The 27,476-nt window shown below is 43.4% G+C and overlaps 1 protein-coding gene across 1 annotated transcript in view; it reads right to left on the reverse strand.

Moving 5' to 3' along the window:
* The window catches only part of LOC126470825 (heat shock 70 kDa protein 14-like), a 208,142-nt gene extending 182,379 nt beyond the window's left edge, over positions 1–25,763 (reverse strand). The window contains exons 1-3 of the mRNA XM_050098836.1: positions 25,621–25,763; positions 25,379–25,459; positions 24,999–25,233 (exon numbers count right to left, since the gene is read on the reverse strand). Of these exons, the coding sequence (XP_049954793.1) occupies positions 24,999–25,233; positions 25,379–25,459; positions 25,621–25,680 (376 nt within the window). The 5' untranslated portion in view covers positions 25,681–25,763. The remainder of the gene's footprint in view (positions 1–24,998; positions 25,234–25,378; positions 25,460–25,620) is intronic.
* Positions 25,764–27,476: the final 1,713 nt, after the last annotated feature.

Raw genomic sequence — 27,476 nt, forward strand, 5'->3', positions numbered from 1 at the left:
ACAAAGATTTTGTAGTTGTAATGGCTGGAGCGAACAACATCAGCGGAAATGAGAGGAAGACAGCTACATTGACACTGAAGAAGACACTAAGTGTTAACCCACACCAATATGATTATCATCGATGTGCTTCATCAACATGATTTACCTCAGTAGTCATGTGTGACTAAGGAAGTGGAGCAAACCAAGAAGAAGTACAAAGCTATCTGTAAACACTTTAGGAATGTTTCCTTATCTAACACTAGTAGTTACCGCAGAGTTTGGCATACCAAGCATGGCCAACATCTCAACAAACTAGGTAAATGTGTTTTAAGTGATGCAAGTCTAAGAATATTATTGGATAAACTTAGGTAGGAAGACAGATCAATACTCTGGGTTATGTTTCAACTGAGATGATAAAAAACTTACAGGATTAGACCAGGTTGGATGTTCCAGTGCCACATGAACACAACCTGATCAACTTTTACATAGTAACATTGGCCTATGTCAATTAAGTATATACGAAGAAAGTAATGCCAAAAGTAGAGTTTAGGACAGGCTACCTCAATGTTCAAGGTATGGCAGATACAAATCTAATAGTTAATGATTTTTCAAATGAAAACATGTTGGACATTTTATATTTAAGTGAACATTGGTGTAAAAAGGAAGGGCTTAGGTACAAAGTACTGAATGATTACACATTACCTAGTTGGTATAATAGAGGACTCGTCTTCATCACTTGCATGGGGGAGGGGGGGAGGAGGAGGTAGCAATACACATAAAAACATCTCTTGGGCCAAACTGTGGTAGGTCATATCTCAACACTCTTTGTGTTGAAATGCATTAATGCAATTGGAAATATCACATCTAGTAACAGAGTCTTGAGCTAGATGTAGGAGTAGTGTACAGGCCACTGATGACCTCTTAATGTACATCTGTACTATACCAAAATGGGAAACAGACAAATTCTCATCAGTGGGGATGTCAGTTCAAGTTTTGACATACTGCAGCACAAAAAAACTGTGACTGAGCTCAAACATGTGCTTCAACAATTTAACCTTTTGTATGTTAACTGTAAACCTACAAGAGGCCCTATTTACAAATATTTAGAGAACTTTTATGTCCTCTAATGTAATTAGTGTCTCTTTCTCAATCATGATGCAGTATTGTAGCTTCCAACACCTCCAAACCAAAATCTAAAACTGTGACTACTAGAGCAATTAGTAAAGAGAAGATTGATAGTTTTAGACTTGTTAAAACTGGGACTCCCTTTTCAGTAGGCTTCAACGTTGTTCCTCTGATATTGTTTTCACCGAGTTTTTCTCTGCATTTTTAAATATGTTTGAAAGCAACATTCCTCTGGAAAAATTACAGGAATATTAGTAGCAGCTAAAAAAAAAAAAAAAAAAAAAAAAAAAGGATTGGTGTACTCCAGAGTTAGGGCAATTGAAAAATACTGTCATAATGTATTCTGGTGCAAATATAAAAATTATCCTGAACTGCATAAAGTATTGTATGCTAAAGGTATATATACGTATAAAGGCATATACAAGTATAAATAAAATAGAAAGAAACATTCCACATGGGAAAAATATATTAAAAACAAAGATTCCATGACTTACCAAGCAGGAAAACGCTGGTAGATAGGCACAATAAAAAAAACACACACAAACACACACACAAAATTTCGAGCTTTCGCAACCCAGGGTTGCTTCGTCAGGAAAGAGGGTAGGAGAGGGAAAGATGAAAGGATGTGGGTTTTAAGGGAGAGAGTAAGGAGTCATTCCAATACCGGGAGCGGAAAGACTTACCTTAGGGGGAAAAAAGGACAGGTATACACTCGTGCGCGCGCGCGCGCCCACACACACACACACACACACACACACACACACACACACACATATACAGACACAAGCAGACATATTTAAAGGCTGACTGACATCTCTGCCTATACTCTTTGCCTTTAAATATGTCTGCTTGTGTCTGTATATGTGTGGATGGATATGTGTGAGTGTGCGCGAGTGTATACCTGTCCTTTTTTCCCCCTAAGGTAAGTCTTTCCGCTCGCGGGATTGGAATGACTCCTTACCCTCTCCCTTAAAACCCATATCCTTTCATCTTTCCCTCTCCTTCCCTCTTTCCTGACGAAGCAACCGTGGGTTGCGAAAGCTCGAAATTTTGTGTGTGTGTTTGTGTGTGTTTTTCTATTGTGCCTATATACAAGTATAGATAGGTAATCGATGAAGCAAATGAACTACATAATATAGCAAACTGAAAAGTCCCATAACAAACATAAAAAGCCAGGAGTGTAATCAACTCTATTGTACACACCAAACAAAATGATATTGCCATAACCCAAGAAGAATTTAATAAATTTTGCATCCAATCTATTGAAAATATTAGTAGTACCACAAATAAACCTCCATGAAAATGCACTTAGTATAATGGATAACTGGTTCGAAAAGCATCCCATGGGCATGTTTACTTACACGGAAGAATGTCCAAAAACCATTCCGAAAATAGTGAAAAATTTCAAAAGCTAAGCTAGTGTTGATACCTATAAACTGTCTTGCAATTTGTTGAAAGACGTTATTGACTGTATAATTTATCCCCTAACTTACTGTGAAAATATATGTCTAGGTGATGTTGGAGTTGGCGGTCACGTGTGCTTGCTTGTGTGTGTGAACGATGTTTGTGTGTGTCTCTCTTACTGATGAAGGCTGTCTTTTAACTGTGCCTGTCTGCAACTTAATGTATCTTCCTTATGGTAAGCAGCAATCTGTCCTTTCTTCCAAGTTAGTGTTTACTTGGATAAATTGGATACAATTAGTGACAAATAATTTGGATTTAGAAAAAGTAAATCCACAACTGATGCAATGGATTCTCTAGTAAAATTTGTCCTAGATGTGTTCGAGGCTAAGGGGTATTCCCAAGCTACATTCTGTACCTGAGCAGAGCTTTGACTGCACAGAGCATGATACTTTGTTGAATAAGCTATTCTACTATGGTTTTGATGGCAACAGCTTAAATATGTTTCAATCTTTGCTAGAAAACTGCACACCAAGTATTTTTTTTTTGTTTTTTTTGTTTTTTTTTTTTTTTTTTTTTGTGGTTTTAGGGCGCACAACGTCAATGGTCATTAGCGCCCAGACTACGTTAGGAATGCACTGCGAGGCACCAGTTTAAAACAGCAACTAAAAGGGAAAACACGATAAAAGACAGATTGACAGGCATAGGATTAAAAAAACAGCATAATCAAATGCCCTTAGACAGGTTTGTCAAGTTGATAAAACGAAGAACGCGAGCAGCTGCTCCTGGGTCATCCGCTAAAAATGGCATCTAGAGTACATGGCAGGCCAAGATCAAGACGCAGTGTATTAAAATCCGGACAGGACGTTAAAATGTGGCGGACTGTCAGCAATTGCCCACATGGGCAGAACGGCGGCGGCGCAGCCGTCAGCAGATGGCGATGGCTGAACCGGCAGTGTCCAATTTGTAACTGGGCCATAACGACCTCCTCCTGCCGAGAAGGGCGTGAGGAGGACGTCCAAGCTGCGGGAAGAGGTTTCAAGGCCCAAAGCTTTTTCTTTTTAGGGCGCAAAACGGCTATGGTCATTAGCGCCCGGTCCGTGACTTAGGAAACAGTAAAAACCGAAAATGGAAACCAGCAGAAGTGGGAACGAAACTCAAAAAAATTGGAGAAACTAAAAGCAGAAGGAAGGCTTAAAAATCCACTACAGAAAGGGGTTGGTTGTCCCCAAAAAAAAGCTTCAAATGACCGACGTCATTTCACTGGCACTAATAAACTCGAGAACGCGATCGGCCGAGCGCGTGTAATCTGCTAAAATTGACGATATATCAGGCGACAGCTGTAGACAGGCACATAACGGAGTAAAATGGGGGCACTCAATTAAAAGGTGTCTTACCGTCCAAAGCTGAGAGCAGTGGGGACAGAGTGGGGAAGGATCGCCGCTTAAAAGATGTCACTGGCTAAAAAGACAGTGCCCTATCCGGAGTCTAGTTAAAATTATCTCCTCCTGACGACGCGTTCGGGAGGAAGAGGTCCAAGCACAAGGAAGAGCTTTCACGTCCCGCAATTTATTATGGGGAAGTGTCGACCAATCTGCGTGCCATAAAAGAACAACACGATGACATAAAACGCTCCGTAGATCGGCGACGGGAATCGATTGAATAGCTGGCCGAAGAAGAGAGACTGCAGCCTTGGCCGCAATATCAGCCGCCTCATTTCCACAGATACCAACGTGTCCCGGGAGCCAGAGGAACGCCACCGAGACGCCCCCAGGCGGAGCAAGCGCAGACAGTACTAAATCCGGTGGACCAGAGGGTGCACAGGGTAAAGAGCTAGGAGACTGAGGAGAGAGCTGAGAGAATCTGAGCAGATAACATACTGTATCCGCTGATGGCGGTGGATGTAGTGGACAGCCTGGAGAACAGCGTAAAGCTCCGCAGTATAAACCGAACACTGGTCAGGAAGCCGAAATTGATTTAGGGTGTCGCCAACAATATAGGCACTCCCTACATCTAATGATGTTTTCGAGCCATCAGTGTAAATAAATGTGGCTTCCTTCATTTGTGCACATAGAGCAGCAAATGCCCGACGATAAACAAGTGAAGGGGTACCATCCTTGGGAAATTGACAAAGGTCACGGAGCAGGCAGATCCGGGGACAGAGCCAAGGCGGTGCTGTACCCCAAGTTGTCAGGAAGGTTTTAGGAAAGCGGAAGGAAAGAGAATGGAGCAGTTGACGAAAGCGGACTCCCGGTGGTAGTAGGGAGGAGGGGTGGCCTGCATACCCTACATCAAAGGAGGTGTCGAGAAAAATGTCATGGGCTGGATTAGCAGGCATGGAAGACAGATGGCTAGCATAACGACTCAGAAGGACTGCTCGCCGATTGGACAGCGGAGGTTCAGCAGTCTCAGCATAAAGGCTTTCCACAGGGCTGGTGTAAAAAGCTCCAGACACTAAACATAATCCTCGGTGGTGGATAGAGTCGAGACGACGAAGAATAGACGGCCGAGCAGAGGAGTAAACTATGCTTCCATAGATTAATTTCGAGCGCACTAAGGCGCAATAGACGCGGAGAAGGACCACTCGGTCTGCTCCCCAGGACGTACCATTCAGGACACGGAGGGTGTTGAGCGATCGCAGACAGCGAGCCGAAAGATAGGAAACATGGGAGGATCAGCACAGTTTTCTGTCAAACATAAGACCCAAGAATTTAGCGACGTCCGAAAATGGAAGGTTGACAGGTCCTAGATGTAAGGAGGGTGGAAGAAACCCCTTACGTCGCCAAAAATTAACACAAACGGTCTTACTGGGAGAAAAACGGAAGCCGGTTTCGGTGCTCCAAGAGTAGAGGCGATCGAGACATCCTTGAAGACATCGTTCAAGAAGGCTGGTCCGTTGAGAGCTGTAGAAGATCGCAAAATTGTCCACAAAGAGGGAGCCCGAGACATCAGGAAGGAGACAATCCATAATTGGATTTATGGCAATAGCAAACAGTACAACACTTAGCACGGAGCCCTGGGGTACCTCGTTTTCTTGGGAGAAAGTACGAGAGAGAGTAGTGTTCACCCGCACTCTAAATGTGCACGCTGTCATAAATTCGCGAAGAAAAAGGGGCAGCCGACCTCGAAAGCCCCAAGAGAACAGTGTGCGGAGGATGCCTGTCCTCCAACAGGTATCGTATGCTCTCTCCAGATCAAAAAATATTGCTACTGTTTGGCATTCCCGGAGAAAATTGTTCATGATATAAGTGGAGAGAGAAACAAGATGGTCAACTGCAAAACGATGCTTTCGGAAACCGCATTGGGCAGGTGTTAAAAGACTGCGGGACTCCAGCCACCAAGCTAAAGGGCAATTCACCATACGCTCCAAAACCTTACATACACTACTCGTGAGAGAAATGGGGCGATAGCTAGAGGGGAGATGTTTGTCCTTTCCAGGTTTCGGAACAGGAACGACGATAGCTTCCCGCCATCGTCTGGGAAAAGTACTGTCAGTCCAAATTCGATTATAAAGGCGAAGGAGGTAACGCAGACTATGGGTTGATAAATGCAGCAACATTTGGATGTGGATACCATCGTCCTGGGGCGGAGGAGCGAGAAGAGAGTGCATGTTGGAGTTCCCGCATGGAGAAAACAGTATTATAGCTTTCGCGATTTTGAGAGAAGAAAGCAAGAGGTTGCACTTCCGCTGCATGTTTCTTCAGTAGAAACGCTGGCGGGTAATTTGAAGAGCTCGAAATCTCAGCAAAGTGTTTACCCAAGGAGTTAGAAATTGCGACGGGGTCCACTAACGTATCACACGCGACAGTGAGCCCAGAGACCGGGGAGAAACTAGGCGCGCCTGATAACCGTCGAATCCGACTCCAAACTTCCGAGGAGGGAGTGAAGGTGTTAAATGAGCTAATAAAGAATTTCCAGCTTGCCTTCTTGCTATCGCGGATGACGCAACGGCATCGCGCACGGAACTGCTTATAGCGGATACAGTTGGTCAAAGTAGGATGGCGGCGGAAAACGCGAAGAGCACGTCGCCGCTCACATATTGCGTCACGGCATGCCTCGTTCCACCAAGGAACTGGGGGACGCCGGGGCAATTCGGAGGTGCGTGGTATTGAACGATCCGCAGCTGTAAGAATAACATCGGTAATATGTGAGACCTCATCGCCGACGCTAGGAAAGTGACGGTCATCGAATGTCGCTAGAGACTAAAAAAGTGTCCAATCGGCTTGGGCAAACTTCCAGCGTCGCGGGCGCATATAGGGCAGTTGGGGCTGCAGTCTAAGGACACATGGAAAGTGATCACTCGAGTGTGTATCATCAAGGGCGAACCAATCGAAGCGCCGAGCTAGCGGAACAGTACCAACCGAAAGGTCCAAATGAGAGAAATTTGTCGTGTAGGCAGACAAAAATGTAGGCACCCCAGTGTTGGGGCAAACTAGATCCGCTTGGTGGAAGACGTCTAGCAATAGTGAGCCACGTGGACAAGGATGTGGAGATCCCCAAAGCGGGTGGTGGGCATTGAAGTCCCCAACCAGCAAATAGGGGGGGTGGAAGCTGACCAAGAAGATGAAGGAGATCAGCTCGTGCCATTGGTGTGGATGATGGAATGTATACAGTACAAAGAGAAAAGGTATATCCAGAAAGGGAAAGACGGATAGCGACAGCTTGGAAGGAAGTGTTTAAGTGGATTGGGTGATAATGGAGAGTATCATGGAGAAGAATCAGGAGTCCTCCATGAGCTGGAGTGCCTTGAACAGAGGAGAGATCAAATCGGACGGACTGAAAAATGGGGGAGAACAAAGCGGTCATGGGGACGCAGCTTTGTTTCCTGAAGACAGAAGATGACCAGCGAGTAGGATCGTAAGAGGATCGACAATTCATCCCGATTGGCTCGAATACCGCGGATATTCCAGCGGATAATGGACGTAGGGTGAACAGAAAATGGAGGAATGTGACCAAGGTCGCTGTCAACTCAACGACTGCTCAGAGCTTGCGACCGACAGCATGGAATGGCATTCAGCCGAAGGCAGAAGATCCTGATCCATAGGTTGTTCAGGAGCAGCTCCTGCCACCAGCGATCGGCCGGTTGATCGGTTGCCAGCAGTGCGCCTCGGCGACACAGAAGACGGCCGAGGGCGATTTCCGCCAGGTGGTGCTGTAGATGAGACACGCCTTGGCGGAGAAGGAGATGAACTGGGTTTCTTATTAGCCTTCTTGGAAATATGATGTTTAGATGACGGAGGAACCGATGGTTGTGAAGTTGGGGTATGTAAAAACTCTTCACGAGTATGCTCTTTTTTCGAAGTCTTGGTGTCTGACTTTTGGGCTCGAGATTTAGCAGAATCCGATGAAGAGTGAGCCGTAGAGTTGGCAGGCGAAAGTGGTGAGGTTGAACGGGCGATCTTTGCGCTGGCTGATCTGACGACCGTGGCACTAAAGGTGAGGTCGCAAGTCTGCGTGGCCGCCTCCTTTGTTGGCCGCGGATAAGCAAGGACAGTGCTGTATTTTCCTGTCTGAGGCATCGTGGGCTGTCGACTGGCGAATAATTTTCGAGCAGCAAAGGTTGACAGCTTTTCCTTCACTCTGATTTCCTGGATGAGCTTTTCGTCTTTAAAAATGGGGCAATCTCGAGAGGAAGCAGCGTGGTCACCCATACAGTTGATGCAGCGAGGGGATGGACGTGGACAAGCACCCTCATGGGCACCCTTGCAACACGTAACACATTTGGCCGGATTGGAACAGGACTGGCTGGTGTGATTGAACCGCTGACATCGATAGCAACACGTAGGGTTTGGGACGTAAGGGCGAACAGAAATTATCTCATAGCCTGCTTTGATTTTGGATGGGAGTTGAACTTTGTCAAATGTCAAGAAGACAGTGCGGGTTGGAATGATGTTCGTGTCAACCCTCTTCATAACTCTATGAACAGCCGTTACACCTTGGTCAGACAGGTAGTGCTGAATTTCGTCATCAGACAATCCATCGAGGGAGCGTGTATAAACGACTCCACGCGTGGAATTTAAAGTACGATGCGGTTCCATGCGGACAGGGAAGGTGTGGATAAGTGAAGTACGCAGCAATTTTTGTGCCTGGAGGGCACTGACTGTTTCTAACAACAAGGTGCCATTCCGTAATCTGGAACAAGACTTTACAGGACCTGCAATTGCGTCGACACCTTTCTGAATAATAAAAGGGTTGACCATGGAGAAGTCGTGACCTTCATCAGACCGAGAAACAACAAGGAACTGTGGCAACGATGGAAGAACTGTCTGTGGCTGAGACTCAGTGAACTTACGCTTGTGAGCAGACATAGTGGAAGGTGAGGAAACCATTGCAGAAGAATCCCCCATGATTACCGGCGTCTCCGATGGCGCGCTCCTCCCTTGTGGGGGCCCTCTCTGAGGGCACTCCCGCCTTAGGTGATTGTTCACACCTCCCGACAAATGGACGAAGAGACCAATCGGCACTTTCGGAAGGTATCAGCTCGGGTAATCACCCCTGCCTGGGCCTGGCTGTTACCAGGGGGTACGTACGTGTCCTACCTGTCTAACCGGGGCGGGGAATTACGCATTACCCCGTCACCGGCTACACACGAAAATGCGTGGGTCGGCCTTCAGACACGCACAAGGAGGAAGAAAGAGAAAGGGAAAAACAAAGAAAGGGAAAGGAAAGAAGAGAGGTCTCAAACGCCGCAGCGGAGAAAAGGGTAAAGAGAAGAGGTAAGGAAAAGAGAAGGACAAAGGAAGGATGAAGACATACAAGCAGAGAAGGCGAAGAATGCATTACATTTACGAGCGTCCGTCTCCGGACGTAGGCACAAACCATATTCCCAGAGGGGGAGAAAGGGAAGGAAAGAGCCAGAGGTGAGGGGAAGGGGGCGAAGACGGGGGATAGGGAAGGATGTGGAAAAGGAAGGTATGCAGCCCAGAAAGGAAGGAGGGCCATATTAGCTCGGGGTCCCGTGCTCGCTATGCATGTATCCACAAAAGAGTTGGGGACCCCCTGGGGGGCCGAAGCTTGTTGTTCGTAAGTGCAGCCCAATCGGCATGCCACAGCGATAAAATGCGCCGACAAATGACCCTGCTACAATCTGATGAAGGGACACAACAAGAAGCTGTCCGAGGCTGGAGGACCGCAGCTTTGGCTGCGGCACCTGCAGCTTCGTTCCCAGGGATACCGACATGGCCAGGAACCCACATAAAGCTAACCGGAGAACCGTCGTCCACCAGCTGCTGAAGAGAGCGTTGGATCCGGTGCACGAAAGTGTGAACTGGATACGGATCACTTAGGCTCTGAATGGCGCTCAGGAAATCGGAACAGATGACATAAGCAGAATGTCGGTGGCGGCAGATGTAAAGAACAGCCTGGTAGAGGGCAAAGAGCTCAGCTGTGAAGACCGAACAATGGCCATGGAGCCGGTATTTGAAACTTTGTGCCCTGACAATAAAAGAACACCCGACCCCGTCATTGGTCTTAGAGCCACCTGTATTAATGAAGGTCATATTAATGAACTTCGAACGAAGTTCGACAAAACGGGAGTGGTATACCGAACCGGGGGTAACCTCCTTTGGGAGTGAGCTGAGGTCAAGGTGAACGCGAACCTGAGCCTGTAGCCAAGGTGGCATGTGGCTATCGCCCACTCTAAAGGTTGCAGGGAGTGAAAAATCAAGGTGTTGAAGGAGGCGATGAAAGCAAACTCCAGGGGGTAGCAGGGCAGAGACATACAACCCGTATTGACGGTCGAGAGAGTCGTCAAAAAAGGAACGATAAGACAGGTGGTCGGGCATTGACAGCCGCTGACAGGCATACCAGTGGCAATTCACCGGCTTCAGCATGAAGACTCTTGACAAGACTAGTATAAAACGCTCCGATCGCAAGACGTAAACTCCGATGTTGTATGGAGTTGAGGCGGCGTAAGATGGACGGCCGTGCAGAGGAGTATACGAAGCTCCCATAATCCAGCTTGGAGCGGACGATCGAGCGATATAGGCGAAGTAGGATGGTTCGATCCGCTCCCCATGACATACCACTGAGAACACGGAGGACATGTAGAGAACAGGTACAACGGGCAGCCAAATATGACACATGTGGAGACCAGCTAAGTTTCCTGTCAAATGTAAGACCTAAAAATTTTGTTGTCTCCACGAATGGGAGAGCAACAGGACCGAGTCGTAAGGATGGTGGGAGAAATTCTTTGTAGCGCCAGAAGTTAATACAGACCGTCTTCTCGGCAGAAAAACACAAGCCATTGGCGACACTCCAGGAGTAAAGACGGTCAAGAGAACACTGAAGACAGCGCTCCAGGAAACATGTACGCTGCGCTTTGCAATAGATGGTAAAATCGTCCACGAAAAGGGAGCCTGATACATCAGCTGGGAGGCAATCCATTATTGGATTGATCGCTATGGCGAAGAGAGCGACGCTCAAAACTGAGCCTTGTGGCACCCCATTCTCCTGGCGAAAGGTGTCTGACAGGACAGAACCCACACATACACTGAACTGTCGATCCATTAAAAAGGAACGAATAAAAAGTGGGAGGCGACCGCGAAGGCCACATGTATGAATGGTGCGAAGAATGCCCACCCTCCAACAGGTGTCGTAAGCCTTCTCCAAATCAAAGAACACAGCTGCGGTCGGGCGCTACCGCAAGAAGTTATTCATAATGAAAGTCGACAAGGTAACCAGATGGTCAACAGCAGAGCGGCGCCTACGAAATCCAAATTGTACATTGGTAAGTAGGCGTCGAGATTCGAGCATCCAAACCAAACGAGAGTTAACCATTCGCTCCATCACCTTACAGACACAGCTGGTAAGCGAGATGGGTCGATAACTGGAAGGCAAGTGCTTGTCCTTCCCCGGCTTAGGAATCGGCACAACAATAGACTCGCGCCAGCATGCGGGAACATGTCCTCAATCCAGACGCGATTATAAGTATGAAGAAGGAAACCTTTACCCGCAGGAGAAAGGTTCTTCAGCATCTGAATATGAATAGAATAAGGCCCTGGAGTGGAGGACCGTGACCGGGCAAGTGCATTTACGAGTTCCCGCATGGTGAATGGGACATTATAACTTACACGATTCGAGAAGCGGAAGTTAGGTGGCCTAGCCTCCTCTGCCTGTTTTCGGGGGAGGAAGGCAGGGTGGTAATGAGCGGAGCTCGAAACCTCTGCGAAAAAGCGGCCAAAGGCATTGGAGACATCCTCAGGAGCCACAAGGACGTCATTCGCGACCGTCAAGCCAGAAACTGGTGAGTGGACCTTAGTGCCAGATAGCCGGCGCAGGCTACCCCAGACAACAGAAGAAGGAGTAAAACTGTTGAAGGTGCTTGTGGAAGCAGCCCAGCTGGCTTTCTTGCTTTCTTTAATAATACGACGACACTGCACATGTAATCATTTATAATTGATACAATTCGCCACTGTAGGGTGGTGTTTAAAGGTGCATAAAGCACGTCGACAAGCACGTAAAGCGTCTCTACATGCTGTGGTCCACCAGGGGACCGGTACGCGACGTGGAGAAGAAGTAGTGTGAGGGATGGAATATTCAGCATCAGTGAGAATGACTTCCATGAGGTGTGCGACCTGACTATCGCAGCTTGTGAAGGTTTGATCCTGAAAGGTCGCCCTGGAAGAGAAGAGCCCCCAGTCTGCTTTGGAGATGTTCCAACTAGTTGAGCACGAAGAGGGGGTATGATGCAGGAGATGGATAACACACGGGAAGTGGTCGCTCGAATATGTATCAGAAAGTGCATACCACTCAAACCAGCGTGCAAGTTGGGTGGTACATATAGAGAGGTCTAAATGGGAATAGGTGTGATATGTGTCCGAAAGAAAAGTAGGGGCGCCAGTATTGAGGCAGACAAGATTGAGCTGGTTGAAAAGGTCTGCTAACAGGGAGCCCCTCGGGCAGGATGCTGGAGAGCCCCAAAGGGGATGGTGGGCATTGAAGTCTCCAGTTAACAAAAATGGTGCAGGTAGCTGAGTGTAAACAGTACAAATGGAAAATGTAAAAGTGGGAAGAGTAATTCGGATGGCAACTGCCTGCAGGCCGGTGTGCAATGTGATGGGATCGTAGTAAATATCATCCCGGACCAGAAACATAACCCCTCCATGAGCCGGAATACCTACCACAGGGTGTAGATCAAAACACACAGAGGTGTAGTGTGCCAAGGCAATTTATCGTATGGGTGTAGCTTCGTTTCCTGGAGGGCTACGACGAGCGGACAGTGCAAGCGGAGCAGCAACTTTAAGTCCTCTTGGTTCGAGCGAATGCTGCGAATATTCCAGTGAATAAGTGCCATCGTGAGAAGAAAAGGAAGATGAAAGAAGGGGTCACCTCGAAGGCTGCTGAGGGCCTGGCTTCGAGCGAGCTCTGCCGCCGCTATCAGTAGGTGGACAGTAATCGTCCATTGGTTCTATAGGTTCATCGGCCATCTTGTTAAGATGGCCGGGAGGGGGAGCTTCCTCTGCAGGTGAACAGCCAGATGTTCGGCTACCAGCGGTGCGGCCAGGCGAAAGGGATGACGGCCTGGGACGGCAACCACTGGGTGGCGCAGGAGAAGAAATGTGCCGTGGCGGAGAAGGAGAACTGTGCTTCCTATGAGCCTTCTTGGAAGGTCGTTTAGTTGAAGTACTGGTCGATGGCTGGGAGTTCGAGGTACATAGGAAGTCTGCACGGGACGGTTCCTTCTTGAAGGGCCGTGCATCTGACTTCTGGATCTTCTTCTTGGCAGAAGCTGATGAAGGTGCTTGTGTCTGAGGGGTGACGGGAGGAAGAGGAGACATCGACCGCGCGATCTTAGCACTAGCCGAACGGACGACCGTGGTGCTGAAGGTCAGATCGCATGTCTGTGTCGCCACCTCCCTGGTAGTCTGAGGAGAGGCAAGGACAGTACTGTATCTCCCCGCTGGGAGCAGCGTGGGCTTCCTACTAGCAAATAGCTTGCGAGCAGCCGAGGTGGACACTTTCTCTTTGACCCGAATTTCTTGGATACAGCGTTCTTCCTTGTAGATGGGACAGTTGCGGGAGGACACTGCACGGTCACCATGACAGTTCACACAACGAGGAGACGGAGGTGGACAGTCACCCTCATGGACATCCCTGCCACAAGTGACACATTTAGCCGCATTGGAACAAGACTGGCGAGTGTGATTAAAACGCTGACACTGGTAGCAGCGCGTAGGTGTCAGGACATAGGGGCGAACAGAAATAGCCTCGTAGCCCGCTTTGATGCGCGACAGCAGCTGAACACTATCAAAGGTCAAGAAAAGTGTCCGGGTCGGTACAAGGTCACTGTTGACCTTTTTCATGACCCTACGGACAGCCGTCACGCCCTGCTCAGCGAGGAAAGACTGAATCTCCTCGTCAGTCAATCCATCGAGTGATCTAGTATATACAACACCATGAGACGAATTCAAAGTGCAGTGAGCCTCTACCCGGAAAGGGAACGTGTACAGGAGTGTGGCCCGAAGCAGTTTTTGTGCCTGAAAGGCGCTCTCAGTTTCTAGTAACAAGGTACCATTACGCAACCTGGTGCAACACTTGACCGATCCGGCTATGGCATCTACGCCCTTCTGGATAACGAAAGGGTTGACAGAGGAAAAATCCTTTCCGTCCTCAGATTGAGAAACTACCATGAACTGTGGGGCAGGCGGTAGTACTTTTGTCACTGGCGGCTGGTCAAGTTTCCGTTTGTGGGCAGAAGTCGAGAGAGAAGAAGAAGAGAAATCCATTGCGGAGGAATCCCCCATGATTGCCAGCGTCTCCGATGGCACGCTCCTTCCTTGGGGGGACCCTCTCAGAGGGCACTCCCGCCTTAGGTGAATATTTACACCTCAGGTCACACCTCCCGAGAAACAGATGGAGGGACCAATCGGCATGGTCAGAAGGTATCAGCTCAGGCAATCACCCCTCCCTGGGCCTGGCCTTTACCAGGGGGTACGTGCGTGCCTTACTTGTCTACCCAGGGTGGGGAATTACGCATTACCCCGTCACTGGCTATGCGTGCGAACGCGTGGGTCGGCCTTCAGGCGCGCACAGGGAGGAAGGAAGAAGAGGAAAAAGAAGAGAGAGAGGGAGAGAGAGGACAGACTGTCTCAAACCCCGAGACGGAGACCGAAGGAGGCAAGGAGAAGGAGGCAAGGAGAAGGAGGCAAGGAGAAGGAGGCAAGGAGAAGGAGGCAAGGAGAAGGAGGCAAGGAGAAGGAGGCAAGGAGAAGGAGGCAAGGAGAAGGAGGCAAGGAGAAGGAGGCAAGGAGAAGGAGGCAAGGAGAAGGAGGCAAGGAGAAGGAGGCAAGGAGAAGGAGGCAAGAGAAAGAGTAAGGAAGACAGTGAGATGGAGAAGAACAAAGAAAGGAACCAACAATGGAAGGAAGAAACTAGAAGAAGTGAAAAACCAAAATGACACCAAATATAGGTCGTGGAACCGTCCGTCTCAGGACGCAGGTGCTAGCTACCCCCTTGAGGGGGAGGGACTCCTTTTAGTCGCCTCTTACAACAGGCAGGAATACCTCGGGCCTATTCTAACCCCCGGACCCGCAGGGGGGCACAAACCAAGTTGTGTGCATTGATAGCGAGAAGTCAAATTTGGTTTATGTTAGGCCTGGAGTGCTACAAAGATCGGTGTTCAGACCTTTATTGTTTTTATTACTAATCTGTGTTTATTTATAAATTCTCACATGACAACATCAGCAACATTGACTGGATATGCCAGTTGCTATTATAGCCGACCAACAGGCTACAACAGGGAAGCTGACAAGCTCGCACACTAACGCACAAAGAAACACCAACACCGCCCTACACTGTTAATCCAATATACAACCTATCAAGACACTAAAAGTGATGATGAACCTAACTGTTACTGGTATGCTGACACTGACCGAGAAGCTGCAGCCGCCGAGAAACACCACTGCGCAACATCAAAGGCATCTGCCTGCAAGATACCCACTAGAATCAAAATCTAGCCTTGCGTGACCTGTTGCAGACAGCAAGAAAACTGCTACTGCTCGTAAAATCTGACCCAACTATCACACAGGTTTCTTTCCCTTGGCTCTTGCCTTGGCACTTTTTTCCCTTTTGCCCTTCAAATCGCTACCTTTCGATCAACTTTCGACTCAATCTATCTCCAGATGAGCGGATATGATTGGTTAATCATAACCAGACATATGCAAACATCGCAGTACCTACAAGGCCAACACAAAACATCTTTGCATATTGGTTAGTTTTCACTGAGTGAGGCCTCGCAGGATGTGGGTACTGCGATGTTTTCTTACTAAATGAAAGTAAAACACAGGTACTTAATTTTAGCCTCTAAGAGATTCCTAACCATCATGAATTAAAAACTACTAAACTTTTAGGTGTTCTTACTGACAATAAATTGGCCTGGAAACCACACATTAAAAATATATTTTCTAGACTTTTCAAGCGTTATTTATTTAACTACAAATTTATATCTAAAAACACAGATGATGTGACTTACCGAACGAAAGTGCTGGCAGGTCGATAGACACACAAACAAACACAAACATACACATGAAATTCAAGCTTTCGCAACAAACTGTTGCCTCATCAGGAAAGAGGGAAGGAGAGGGAAAGACGAAAGGATGTGGGTTTTAAGGGAGAGGGTAAGGAGTCATTCCAATCCTGGGAGCGGAAAGACTTACCTTAGGGGGAAAAAGGATGGGTACACACACACACACACACACACACACACACACACACACACACACACACACATCCATCCGCACATAAACAGACACAGCAGACATGTCTGTGTATGTGCGGATGGATATGTGTGTGTGTGCGCGAGTGTATACCCCTTTTTTCCCCCTAAGGTAAGTCTTTCCGCTCCCGGGATTGGAATGACTCCTTACCCTCTCCCTTAAAACCCACATCCTTTCGTCTTTCCCTCTCCTTCCCTCTTTCCTGATGAGGCAACAGTTTGTTTTGAAAGCTTGAATTTCATGTGTATGTTTGTGTTTGTTTGTGTGTCTATCGACCTGCCAGCACTTTCGTTCGGAAAGTCACATCATCTGTGTTTTTAGATATATTTTTCCCACGTGGAATGTTTCCCTCTATTATATTCATAACCACAAATTTAAAAAGATATGTTCCAAATAACTATGCAAGATCACGAAATTTTGCTTTCTTCCAATGTATCATATCATACGGAATTTTTTCATGGGGTAGCAGTTGTTAAGCAAATGACATTTTATTGTTGCAGAAGAAAGTGATAAGAATAATAACAGATTCTGATGAAAAAGAACATTGTAAACTTCTGTTCATTAAACTGGAATGTGTGACAACAGTAAACTTATTCATCTATAATGTTTTATTGTATGTTAGAAACAGCATTTCTAATTTCACACTGAGAACTGATGTACACAGTTTTGACACTAGAAACAGCACACATGTAGACATACCATACCACACATCATCTAAATCACGTAACTCCTACCTAGCCTTTGGATTAAGGATGTTTAATAGGCCAAGGGTAGATTTTACAGAATTGCCTATAAATATTTTTAAAGCTAAATTGTATAAGCGGGTCGACGGAAGCGTTCGATCCCACCCGTCGGCTTTGACTCGTGACGTAAGGCTGTTGTGGTGTGTGATGTCACCACGGCGCGGAGTTTAGTTTGTGAGAGTGGCGTGTTTGTAGGTGTTGTTTTGATGTGATCGGTGGTGGTCTCCAGTGGTGTATTTGTATGTTAGGTGATGTTTTTGGTTTAGTGTGCGTGTGTGGCGTGTTTATAGGTGGCGTATTGTTGCGGTCGGTGGTTCTCTCTGGTGGTGTGTTTACGGGTAGCGTGTTATGTGGCATATGGGGTTCACTTGTGTGGTAGCATTGCATGTGTGTAGTATCAGTGATGACTGTGCCTTCAGTGGAACATTTTTCAATGAATTAATGATTTTGGTTTTGTTATGTTGACGTTACTGTAGTTTCTTTTCTGTTCATGTGTAAATTTTGGTAAATTTCTTTGCTTATGTCTTTGGTAGGTATGGATATGACTGACAAGGTCAACAGTTTTTGGTTGTCTGCGATGATGGGGGACAGTGCGTTGTCTCTAATAGAATTTCTTCAGCAATGCAGGCTGTTGGCTGAAGTCGTGAAGTGTTCAGTGTGTCGTGAAGCAATGAGACTTACTAAAGTTTTGGCGTCTCTGACCAGGGATGGCTATATGTGGATATGTCGTAAGGATAACAGGTCAAGGGAAGTGTTTGATTGCAATTTTGATTTCCTAGTGTGTGTGTGTGTGTGTGTGTGTGTGTGTGTGTGTGTGTGTGTGTGTGTGTGTGTGTGTGTGTTTTTTTTTTTGTGTGGTAGGATTAAGTGTGGTGGTGGTGAAATTTCTGAGATTTATACTGTGGTAGCAGTTGTTTCTGTCGACCAAGGGAAGTGATCGATTCCAGTGGATTTTGTGTGTAGTGGAAGTTGTGGGGTCTTGTCATTTGAGTGTTTTTTGTCGTTTGGGTTAGTGGCGTGTGTTTATATTTAATTGTCCCCACCCAAAAACCCCCAATTTCCTACACTTGTCTCATTAGTTTGATTAAGTTTTTTGTGGAAGGTGTGTGTAGGTGTGTGTGTGTGTGTGTGTGTGTGTGTGTGTGTGTGTGTGTGTGTGTGTGTGTGTGTGTGTGTGTGTTTTTCGATGTATTTTCATGTTTGTTATGTTTACGTAATGAAGTCATAGGCACCATATTAGAGTCATAGTGGACAGTCGTTTCCGCCATATTTGTGACGTCATGGGTCAAAGCAGACGGTTGAAATCAGACGCTTCTGTATAAGCTACTAGTAAACAACCTCTTTACCCAGTTGACAAATGTTTTGGAAATGAAAATGCTGCTCTCTAACATATAATTTCTAGTTTTACGTATTTCATGTAAGCTAAATTACATTGATATAGTAGTTCATATAACAATGTACGCTTATGACTGTCTATTGCTGTAAGAGCTGAATAATAATAAATTATTATTATTATTATTATTATTTCTTTCTTTCTTTTCTCAGACGTTATGTCTGGTCAAAAATGAAAAGTGACGCGGACCTTCATCAAGCGTGACTTCCTTTTAACTGTGCGGTATATGTTATATTGCATTTAGGAACTTTCGGGTAATTGAACATGTATCAATAATTACGGATTTCTGTAGTTGTATATACAAGTCTGGATGTAGCTGTATTGCATTGATGTACTGGCGGATATTGTGTGGTATGACTCCTGTAGTTGATAGTATAATTGGTATAATGTCAACTTTATCCTGATGCCACATGTCCTTGACTTCCTCAGCCAGTTAGATGTATTTTTCAATTTTTTCTCCGGTTTTCTTTTGTATATTTGTTGTATTGGGTATGGATATTTCAATTAGTTGTGTTAATTTCCTCTTTTAGTGGTGAGTATGATGTCAGGTTTGTTATGTGTTGTTGTTTTGTCTGTTATAATGGTTCTGTTCCAGTATAATTTGTATTCATCATTCTCCAGTACATTTTGTGGTACATACTTGTATGTGGGAACGTGTTGTTTTGTAAGTTTATGTTGTAAGGCAAGCTGTTGATGTATTATTTTTGCTACATTGTCATGTCTTCTGGGGTATTCTGTATTTGCTAGTATTTTACATCCGCTTGTGATGTGATCTACTGTTTCTATTTGTTGTGGTATTGGGATCTTTAATAATATGCTTGCTGTAATATCTGGTGTTTATTATTTGATCCTGTATTGCAATCATGAATCCTTCTGTCTCACTGTATATATTGCCTTTTCTTAGCCATGTGTTGCATGTGTCTTGATCGATGTGTGGCTGTGTTAGATGATACGGGTGCTTGCCATGTAGTGTTTTCTTTTTCCAATTTACTTTCTTCGTACCTGTTGATGTTATGTGATCTAAAGGGTTGTAGAAGTGGTTATGAAATTGCAGTGGTGTAGCCGATGTATTTATATGAGTGATCGCTTTGTGTATTTTGCTAGTTTCTGCTCGTTCTAGAAAGAATTTTCTTAAATTGTCTACCTGTCCATAATGTAGGTTTTTTATATCAATAAATCCCCTTCCTCCTTCCTTTCTGCTTAATGTGAATCTTTCAGTTGCTGAATGTATGTGATGTATTCTATATTTGTGGCATTGTGATCGTATAAGTGTATTGAGTGCTTCGAGGTCTGTGTTACTCCATTTCACTACTCCAAATGAGTAGGTCAATATTGGTATAGCATAAGTATTTATAGCTTTTGTCTTGTTTCTTGCTGTCAATTCTGTTTTCAGTATTTTTGTTAGTCTTTGTCTATATTTTTCTTTTAGTTCTTCTTTAATATTTGTATTATCTATTCCTATTTTTTGTCTGTATCCTAGATATTTATAGGCATCTGTTTTTTCCATCGCTTCTATGCAGTCACTGTGGTTATCCAATATGTAATCTTCTTGTTTAGTGTGTTTTCCCTTGACAATGCTATTTTTCTTACATTTGTCTGTTCCAAAAGCCATATTTATATCATTGCTGAATACTTCTGTTATCTTTAGTAATTGGTTGAGTTGTTGATTTGTTGCTGCCAGTAGTTTTAGATCATCCAAGTATAGCAAATGTGTGATTTTGTGTGGGTATGTTCCAGTAATATTGTATCCAGAATTTGTATTATTTAGCATGTTGGATAGTGGGTTCAGAGCAAGGCAGAACCAGAAAGGACTTAATGAGTCTCCTTGGTATATTCCACGCTTAATCTGTATTGGCTGTGATGTGATATTATTTGAATTTGTTTGGATATTAAGTGTGGTTTTCCAATTTTTCATTACTATGTTTAGGAACTGTATCAATTTAGGATCTACTTTGTATATTTCCAATATTTGTAGTAACCATGAGTGGGGTACACTATCAAAAGCTTTTTGGTAATCAATGTATGCGGAGTGTAGCGACCTTTGTTTAGTTTTAGCGTGATATGTCACCTCTGCATCTATTATCAGTTGCTCTTTACATCCTCGTGCTCCTTTGCAACAGCCTTTTTGTTCTTCATTTATAATTTTGTTCTGTGTTGTATGTGTCATTAATTTCTGTGTAATGACTGAAATTAATATTTTGTATATTGTTGGTAGGCATGTTATGGGGCGATATTTACCTGCGTTTGCTGTGTCTGCTTGATCTTTAGGTTTCAGATAAGTTATTCCATGTGCAAGTGTATCAGGGAATGTGTATGGGTCTGCAATGTAACTGTTAAATAATTTAGTTAGATGTGAATGCGTTGAAGTGATCTTCTTTAGCCAGAAATTTGCTATTTTATCTTTTCCAGGGGCTTTCCAATTGTGAGTAGAATTAATTGCTTGGGTGACTTCATGTTGCAAAATTATCACTTCAGGCATTTGTGGTATAATCTTGTATGTGTCTGTTTCTGCTTGTATCCACCGTGCATGCCTGTTATGTTGTACCGGGTTTGACCATATGTTGCTCCAGAAGAGTTCCATGTCTGTTATGTTTGGTGGATTGTCTGTTTTAATGTGTGTGTTACCTATTGTCTGGTAAAATTTCTTTTGGTTTGTGTTGAATGTTTGGTTTTGTTTCCTTCTATTTTCACTTTTTTTGTATCTTCTAAGTCGTTTGGCCAATGCTTGTAATTTCTGCTTCTTTTCATCTAATTGCTCTATCGCTTCTTGTTGTGAGATTTTACCTAACCTTTTTCGTTTTTTTTCCTGACATTTCATTTCTTATAAATTGTGTTAGCTGTCCGATGTCTTTTCTCAGTTTTTCTATTCTGATCTGTAGCCTGTGTTGCCATGCTGGTTTTGTGGGTTTCTTCTGCGTGTTTGTTGGTTCTGATCTCTGCCTAGTGTGTATATTTAGTGTAGTGAGTGCTCCTATATAAACCAGTAGTTGTAACTCTTCCATAGTTGTGTTTTCATTTATTTTGTTGTGTATGATTGTGTTGATAGTTTTTATTGTTGTTTCGACTTGTGGGTTATTTGGTGGTCTATGCAAGAATGGTCTAATGTCTGTATTTGTGTCTTTGTATTCTATATATGTCAGCTGAATCTTTTCTTCTATATCTAACATGTGTGTCACTTTGTGTTCTATTTGTGCTTGTTCTGGTGGCTGTCTTAAGATTTAGTTTTCCTCTGATTGTTTAATTGATGCGTGTTGTCCTTTGTTTGTTTGCTCTGGGATGTTTGAGTCCATTACTGTATTTTCTTCTTCTTCTGATTGCACATTATTTTGTTCCAGTATTTGTTGTACTTGTTGTTTGATGTTTTCTAATTCTGACTGGGGTATCCTGTTATTTTTTATTATTACACGGATCTGATCAGCTAGTCGTCGTTCTGTTAAAAATTTTAATTCTGGGTATCTGATAATAAATGTTGTGTATACTTGTGATCTGTATCCAGTTGTGTTGGTTCCTAGGTTTGTTGCTTGGTAATAACAGAACATGAGGTGTCGATTAACTTCATCTGACCATCTCATCCTCTGTTTTTGTTTTCCTTCTAGGGTGGTTGCAGGAAGCATATCCTGCAAAACACCTCTATTTGGATTTGAATCATTTTCCAGTAGGCTAGCAGTGTCGTTACCATTGTGGGCGGGCATAGGGTTCAAGCGTCATCCCCGACCATGACGGTGCTTGTCCGAGGCTTCTTTAGTTCTGTCCTGAACCAACTATTCACACTAAAAGGGGGGTTAGCCCTATTAGTGGTTTGTTCTTTTTCGTCGCCTTTTACGACTGGCAGAACATACCAGAGGCCTATTCTTTTCCCGGGCCTCCACGGGATTTTTTATTATTATTTCACTGTTAGTTGTCTTTTCAGTGTAAAGAATTACAATAGATAACTTTGGTGCACAAATGAGGTTATATATTCTTATTCTGTTACTGTAAATTAAAAACAAACTTCAGTGAAAAGTAAGAAAAGCAGCAAGCAATAATGAGAGACGTTAAGAACTTTGAATATATACCAGTATATACTGATATAAAACCTCCACAAAGAAAAATTTCATTAAAAAAAATAAAAAAAATCAAATACAAAGATGGAAAGTGCATTTTTAAAACACACACACCTTGCATATAACTGTTTTCCTTGATATCTTGATGCAAAAACAAAATGAGTTCACTTAAAGGTGAGAGATATGATTTTTCTCCAAAGCACTTATTGTCATGTTTATAAAACTGTGCACCATGTCTTTGTAATGATAGGACATCTGCCTTAGACATCACAATGGCAAAGGGTAGCCAAACAGCATCATTCCAACTGGACCATGAAAGGAATTGTGAATCTGTAGGGGGCATATAGTTAATCTCAACATCTTTAAATTCACGGGATTGGTGGAAAATGTGCCTTGTGTACCAGATTTTGTAGAATTTGAAAGCCACATTCTGCTCAACTTGCAATTGTTCCCAAAAAGCATTTTCACGAGTTTCCATAGCAACAGTGCTCCCATTTGCAGTCATTGGAAGTCTCTTCATTAGAAAGGTGATAGTAGCAATGACTAGAAATGCTTGTTTCAATTGGGTTTCTGAAACTGTCATTGTGCTGTACCTGTATTTCAAGAAACCTTCATGCAATTTTATGTAAATCATCTTGTTATGAACCATAGTGGAAGGAGTCTTTAATTCCTTGCACAAAGTCTTGAAATATTATCATTTTCGTAAGATATCACTACTTCTTCTCTGACAATTCCAGGTAACATCTTTTGACCACTCCTGCATTCTGGAGCAGCAATTACACCATGACTCTCTTTAATTGTTCTTTCTCCAAGTCCGATGTGCTCTAGGACACCAATAGTAGTTACTCTGACAATACTCAATAAAGGTGGAGCAGATAATAAAAACTTGAAACTGTCCATTACGAGCTGAATTCTACATTTCTGAGGGAGGAGCTCCTTATATCGGAAAATTGGTTGCATTGTTCACAGGGCACTCCAGACAATACAGGGTGCTAATATGCTCTGCTTCTTCACAGATCAAATAACATTAAGGTTTCTCAGAACACAGGTACAGTATAGCAATGACATTTCCAGTAATATGATTGCACCACACATTACTACTCACTGCAATTAACACCTTTATAATAAAGAGACTTCCAACATATAAAAAAGGAGCAGTGTCGCAATGGGAGCTCATGAAATGGTTTGCAGAAAAGGTTGCAAGTCAGGCAGAACGTGGCTTTCAAATACAACAAAATCTGGCACACAGGACCCGTTTCCCAGGCATCACATGAGTTTAAAGATGTTGAGATTAACTGCATGCCTACTGCTAATTCACAATTCCCTTCATGGCTAGCTTGGAATGATGCTGTTTGGGTCCCCTTCTCCAATGCTACATGTCAGGCAGATTCCCATCATTACAAAGACACAGTGAGGAGTTGTATAAACATGACAATAAGTGCTTCGGAAAAAAATAATATCTCTCACATTTAAGTGAACTCATTTTGCTTCTGCATCAAGATGTCGAGGAAAACAGTTATATGCAAAGTGGAAGGGTTTTAAAGTTAGTTTCCTTCTTTATATTTGAATTTGTTTATCAAAATGTTCTTTGTAAAATTTTTATATCTGTACATATTTAAAGTTATTACTGTGTCTCATTACTGCTTACACCATTTCTTATGTTTCATTTAACTTGTCTTTTTAAGTTGCAGTGACAGAATATGGATGTATCACCTCATTTGTGCACCCACATTGTCCCTTAATTCTTTACACAGGAAAGACACTTAACAGAGAAATACAACATACACACTGAGAAAAATGATTCATAACTGTTTTCAGCTCTAAATTGTTTACAGTTCTGACCTACAGGTCAATTTTTCAAGGAATACACGTTTTTATTATTAATGCCCTGTATTCTTTGCAGATAAGATTGCTGACAGATATATAAACATTTCAGCAAAAAATCATATTGTGATTCAATTGTCTATGTACCCCACAGGACTTTGAAATTCGTCAAATTTGCCCTTTTTTTGTGATGGAGTCATCTTTAAGTGAAGGTAAGAACTACTAATTTCAATGCCAAAAGCTTGTCATTGTTATTTATACTTAATGCTAGCACTAAAGAGTTATAGTGCGTAAGATGAAGTCTGCATTTTTTCCCTCTGTGAAGTTATAATTTTTTAAAAAATCACACATGTAAAGCACATTACGGAGAAAGAGCAATTCTCAATGTTTTTCATAAAAAACCGAGATGTATCCTACTTTTTATGCAATATATCAACTTAATGACTCACACAGTACATGACTAAAATACTTGATGTCTGTAGGTCACCTCATTACTGAATAGCAAGTGTCTGAGAATATGGAAACCGGTTCCTGACTAATGACTGGGTACCCACCCATGAATCTTCAAACCTGAATTTATCAAAAATGGTAAGAGTTAGAACAGTGCTATTTGGCAGTTTTACTACTGACACATGTGGGCATCCATGTTCCAAATATGACTAAATTCTGAAATAGCCACATTTTCACCCCCTGTGAGATTACACGGAATGAACCATACTAGCTACTCGTAGGAATATGAGATCGGGGCGTTACGCATAAAAACATTTCTACATACCAAACAGCTGTTTGTATATGCACGTCATGACTCCTTCTGGGGTATACACAGCAATCTTGTCTTCATCTCGGATTTCATATTTCAGACCTCCTTCAGTCACTATTTTACATTTCACTGACTTTATATGATGCTCAAGTTCGTCGTCAGGAATACTGTCATTTAAGAGTTTCTTATTGTGAACGATTGTACATGTGGCATTTCTGACAAGAGCTGCCTTCGCTGGGAGTCCAACAGCCTGAAACACATTCGATCTCTTAAATTTTGATCACGAAGCGGAATTACGGAACAGTGGTAAACCAACCAAATTAAGAAGTAACAGGCAATTTCAGCTTAGAGGGCACTATTCAAATAAACTGCTGCTTAGTACAAAATTTCCTTACCTCTTCACCGTCAACTAACGCGACTATTGCAGGCATTATTCTGTTGCCACTGTCGTCGGCTATAATATCAACTTTCCCATCCTGAGAAACAAAACGTAAAATAATGTCAAAGTTACATTGATATGATCTTATTAGAACGTTTCTCACGAATACATTCGAGCTAGAAGAATAATCGTTCATGACTTCACTTCTGGCACATTAGAAGTTCTCAGTGAACAACAAATATGAAAAACATTACCAACCTTACAATACGCCAAGCAGGCTGATGAAGTCCCCACGTGAATGCCAAAAACACCAGCCATTTTGCCAGTCTTCGACGACAACAAACTGTACACGATGCGCGAACAACACACTACTGCCGCCAAAATACAAATATTCACGCGTCTTTGTTTTCCTGTGCATAGCGTTCAAAGAAGTATTCTGCTGTCAAAGACGTAATCAAGGATGTTAGAAGGGGAGATATGTCAGTCATAAAAATAAGAAATACGAAAATATTTAGTAATTAGTACGAATTTCATTTTTCCAGATGCCACTAGCGAAATAGCGCATTATTAAAGAAATAAAAATATCAATACTGAATTGTTAATTGAAAACATTTTCATAAAAAAAAATGAAATTGTGATCCATATTATCTTTCGCGTTTCATGGTGTTTTTTCTGTGTAGCTTAAAAATGTGATATTTGTTAATTGCAATGAGCGCAATTTTCCATCAACTCGTTTAGTGTAATTAATTCTGTAAAGGAATGTCTGTCGGTAATAACGCGGATAAGTCAAGGCTGTGCATAAATAAGCCAAAATCGTTTTGCCTATTTCTTTGTTATCATCTGACCAAAATTAAAGAACAAAAGAGTGGGATCATGTAGAAATGTGTAATGAAAGAAGTCGGATATTTCCATATATGACAGACTTAATTAGTATTTGCATTTGTAATGGGTGAATTTTTCCCTGTGAACTGTTGTGATACCTGCGTATTACGAACGCGAGATCATTTTACTTTGCGATCGTCTTTAGTATCCGTAAGATTTGCAGCTCCTGCTGGGTGATAAATTAGTGTTGTAGAAGCTGTTTAAAGTTGTAGCAAACACCGCAGTACCTTGATCTCTGTTGTTAAACACTATTTGTATGTATTTTCGTCAGTGTCATTCCAACCCATCCTATCGTGCTTTAATAATTGAGACATGGATGTAAGAACATACTAGCAGTGCGGGATTGCATGAAACAAATACTGCACTGTATGACCATAACGAATGTACCTGATGCGTTGCTACATTCTCTTTCCACCTTTAAAACTCTGCAGCTAAAGTTAAAAGTGTGTGAATCACATACACAGAAAGCTTATGTGGCACTGGCAACAATAAAATAATTTGGCTTCTACAGAACTTCAGCCTAAATTTGTATTGTCTCATGCATACGTATCTTTCACCTAGACAATGGTACCATATTCTTTAAGGTCTTCCTTTTTTTTTCTAGTTGTGTTACAAAAAATGCCGCAACACTCCGGTCACAATTTTCAGTTTTTACGTTTTCTCGCAAGGAGTCAATTTCTTCCTAGGCTATTCGCCTAAACAATTCACTGAAAATACTTCACAACCCACGTTATCGCACTAACTACAGAAACTCAAAACTACTTTAGCACGATGACAACCCAAACACAAATGAACACAATGTTACCCGTTAAACTCAGCACGTCTACATTTACCAGCAGAGGGCACCAGCAAATATAACAACATGGCACCTAGAAAGTAGAAACACAACCAACTCAAAAACTCCACATCGTAGTGACGTCACACACCACAATACCATTACGTCACGGGTCAAAGCAGACGGGTGGAATCGGACGCTTCCGTTGATCCAGCCAGAAGGTATAAACAAAACAAAAAAACAAAATTCTTTAGGTTGGCCATTGCCACTGCTTGTTCTGTCATTGCGCATTCAAGAAGGTAATTGTTGTTGTTGTGGTCTTCAGTCCTGAGACTGGTTTGATGCAGCTCTCCATGCTACTCTATCCTGTGCAAGCTTCTTCATCTCCCAGTACCTACTGCATCCTACATCCTTCTGAATCTGCTTAGTGTATTCATCTCTTGGTCTCCCTCTACGA

Source organism: Schistocerca serialis, chromosome 3 (assembly GCF_023864345.2).
Source record: "Schistocerca serialis cubense isolate TAMUIC-IGC-003099 chromosome 3, iqSchSeri2.2, whole genome shotgun sequence".
Taxonomy (NCBI): domain Eukaryota; kingdom Metazoa; phylum Arthropoda; class Insecta; order Orthoptera; family Acrididae; genus Schistocerca; species Schistocerca serialis.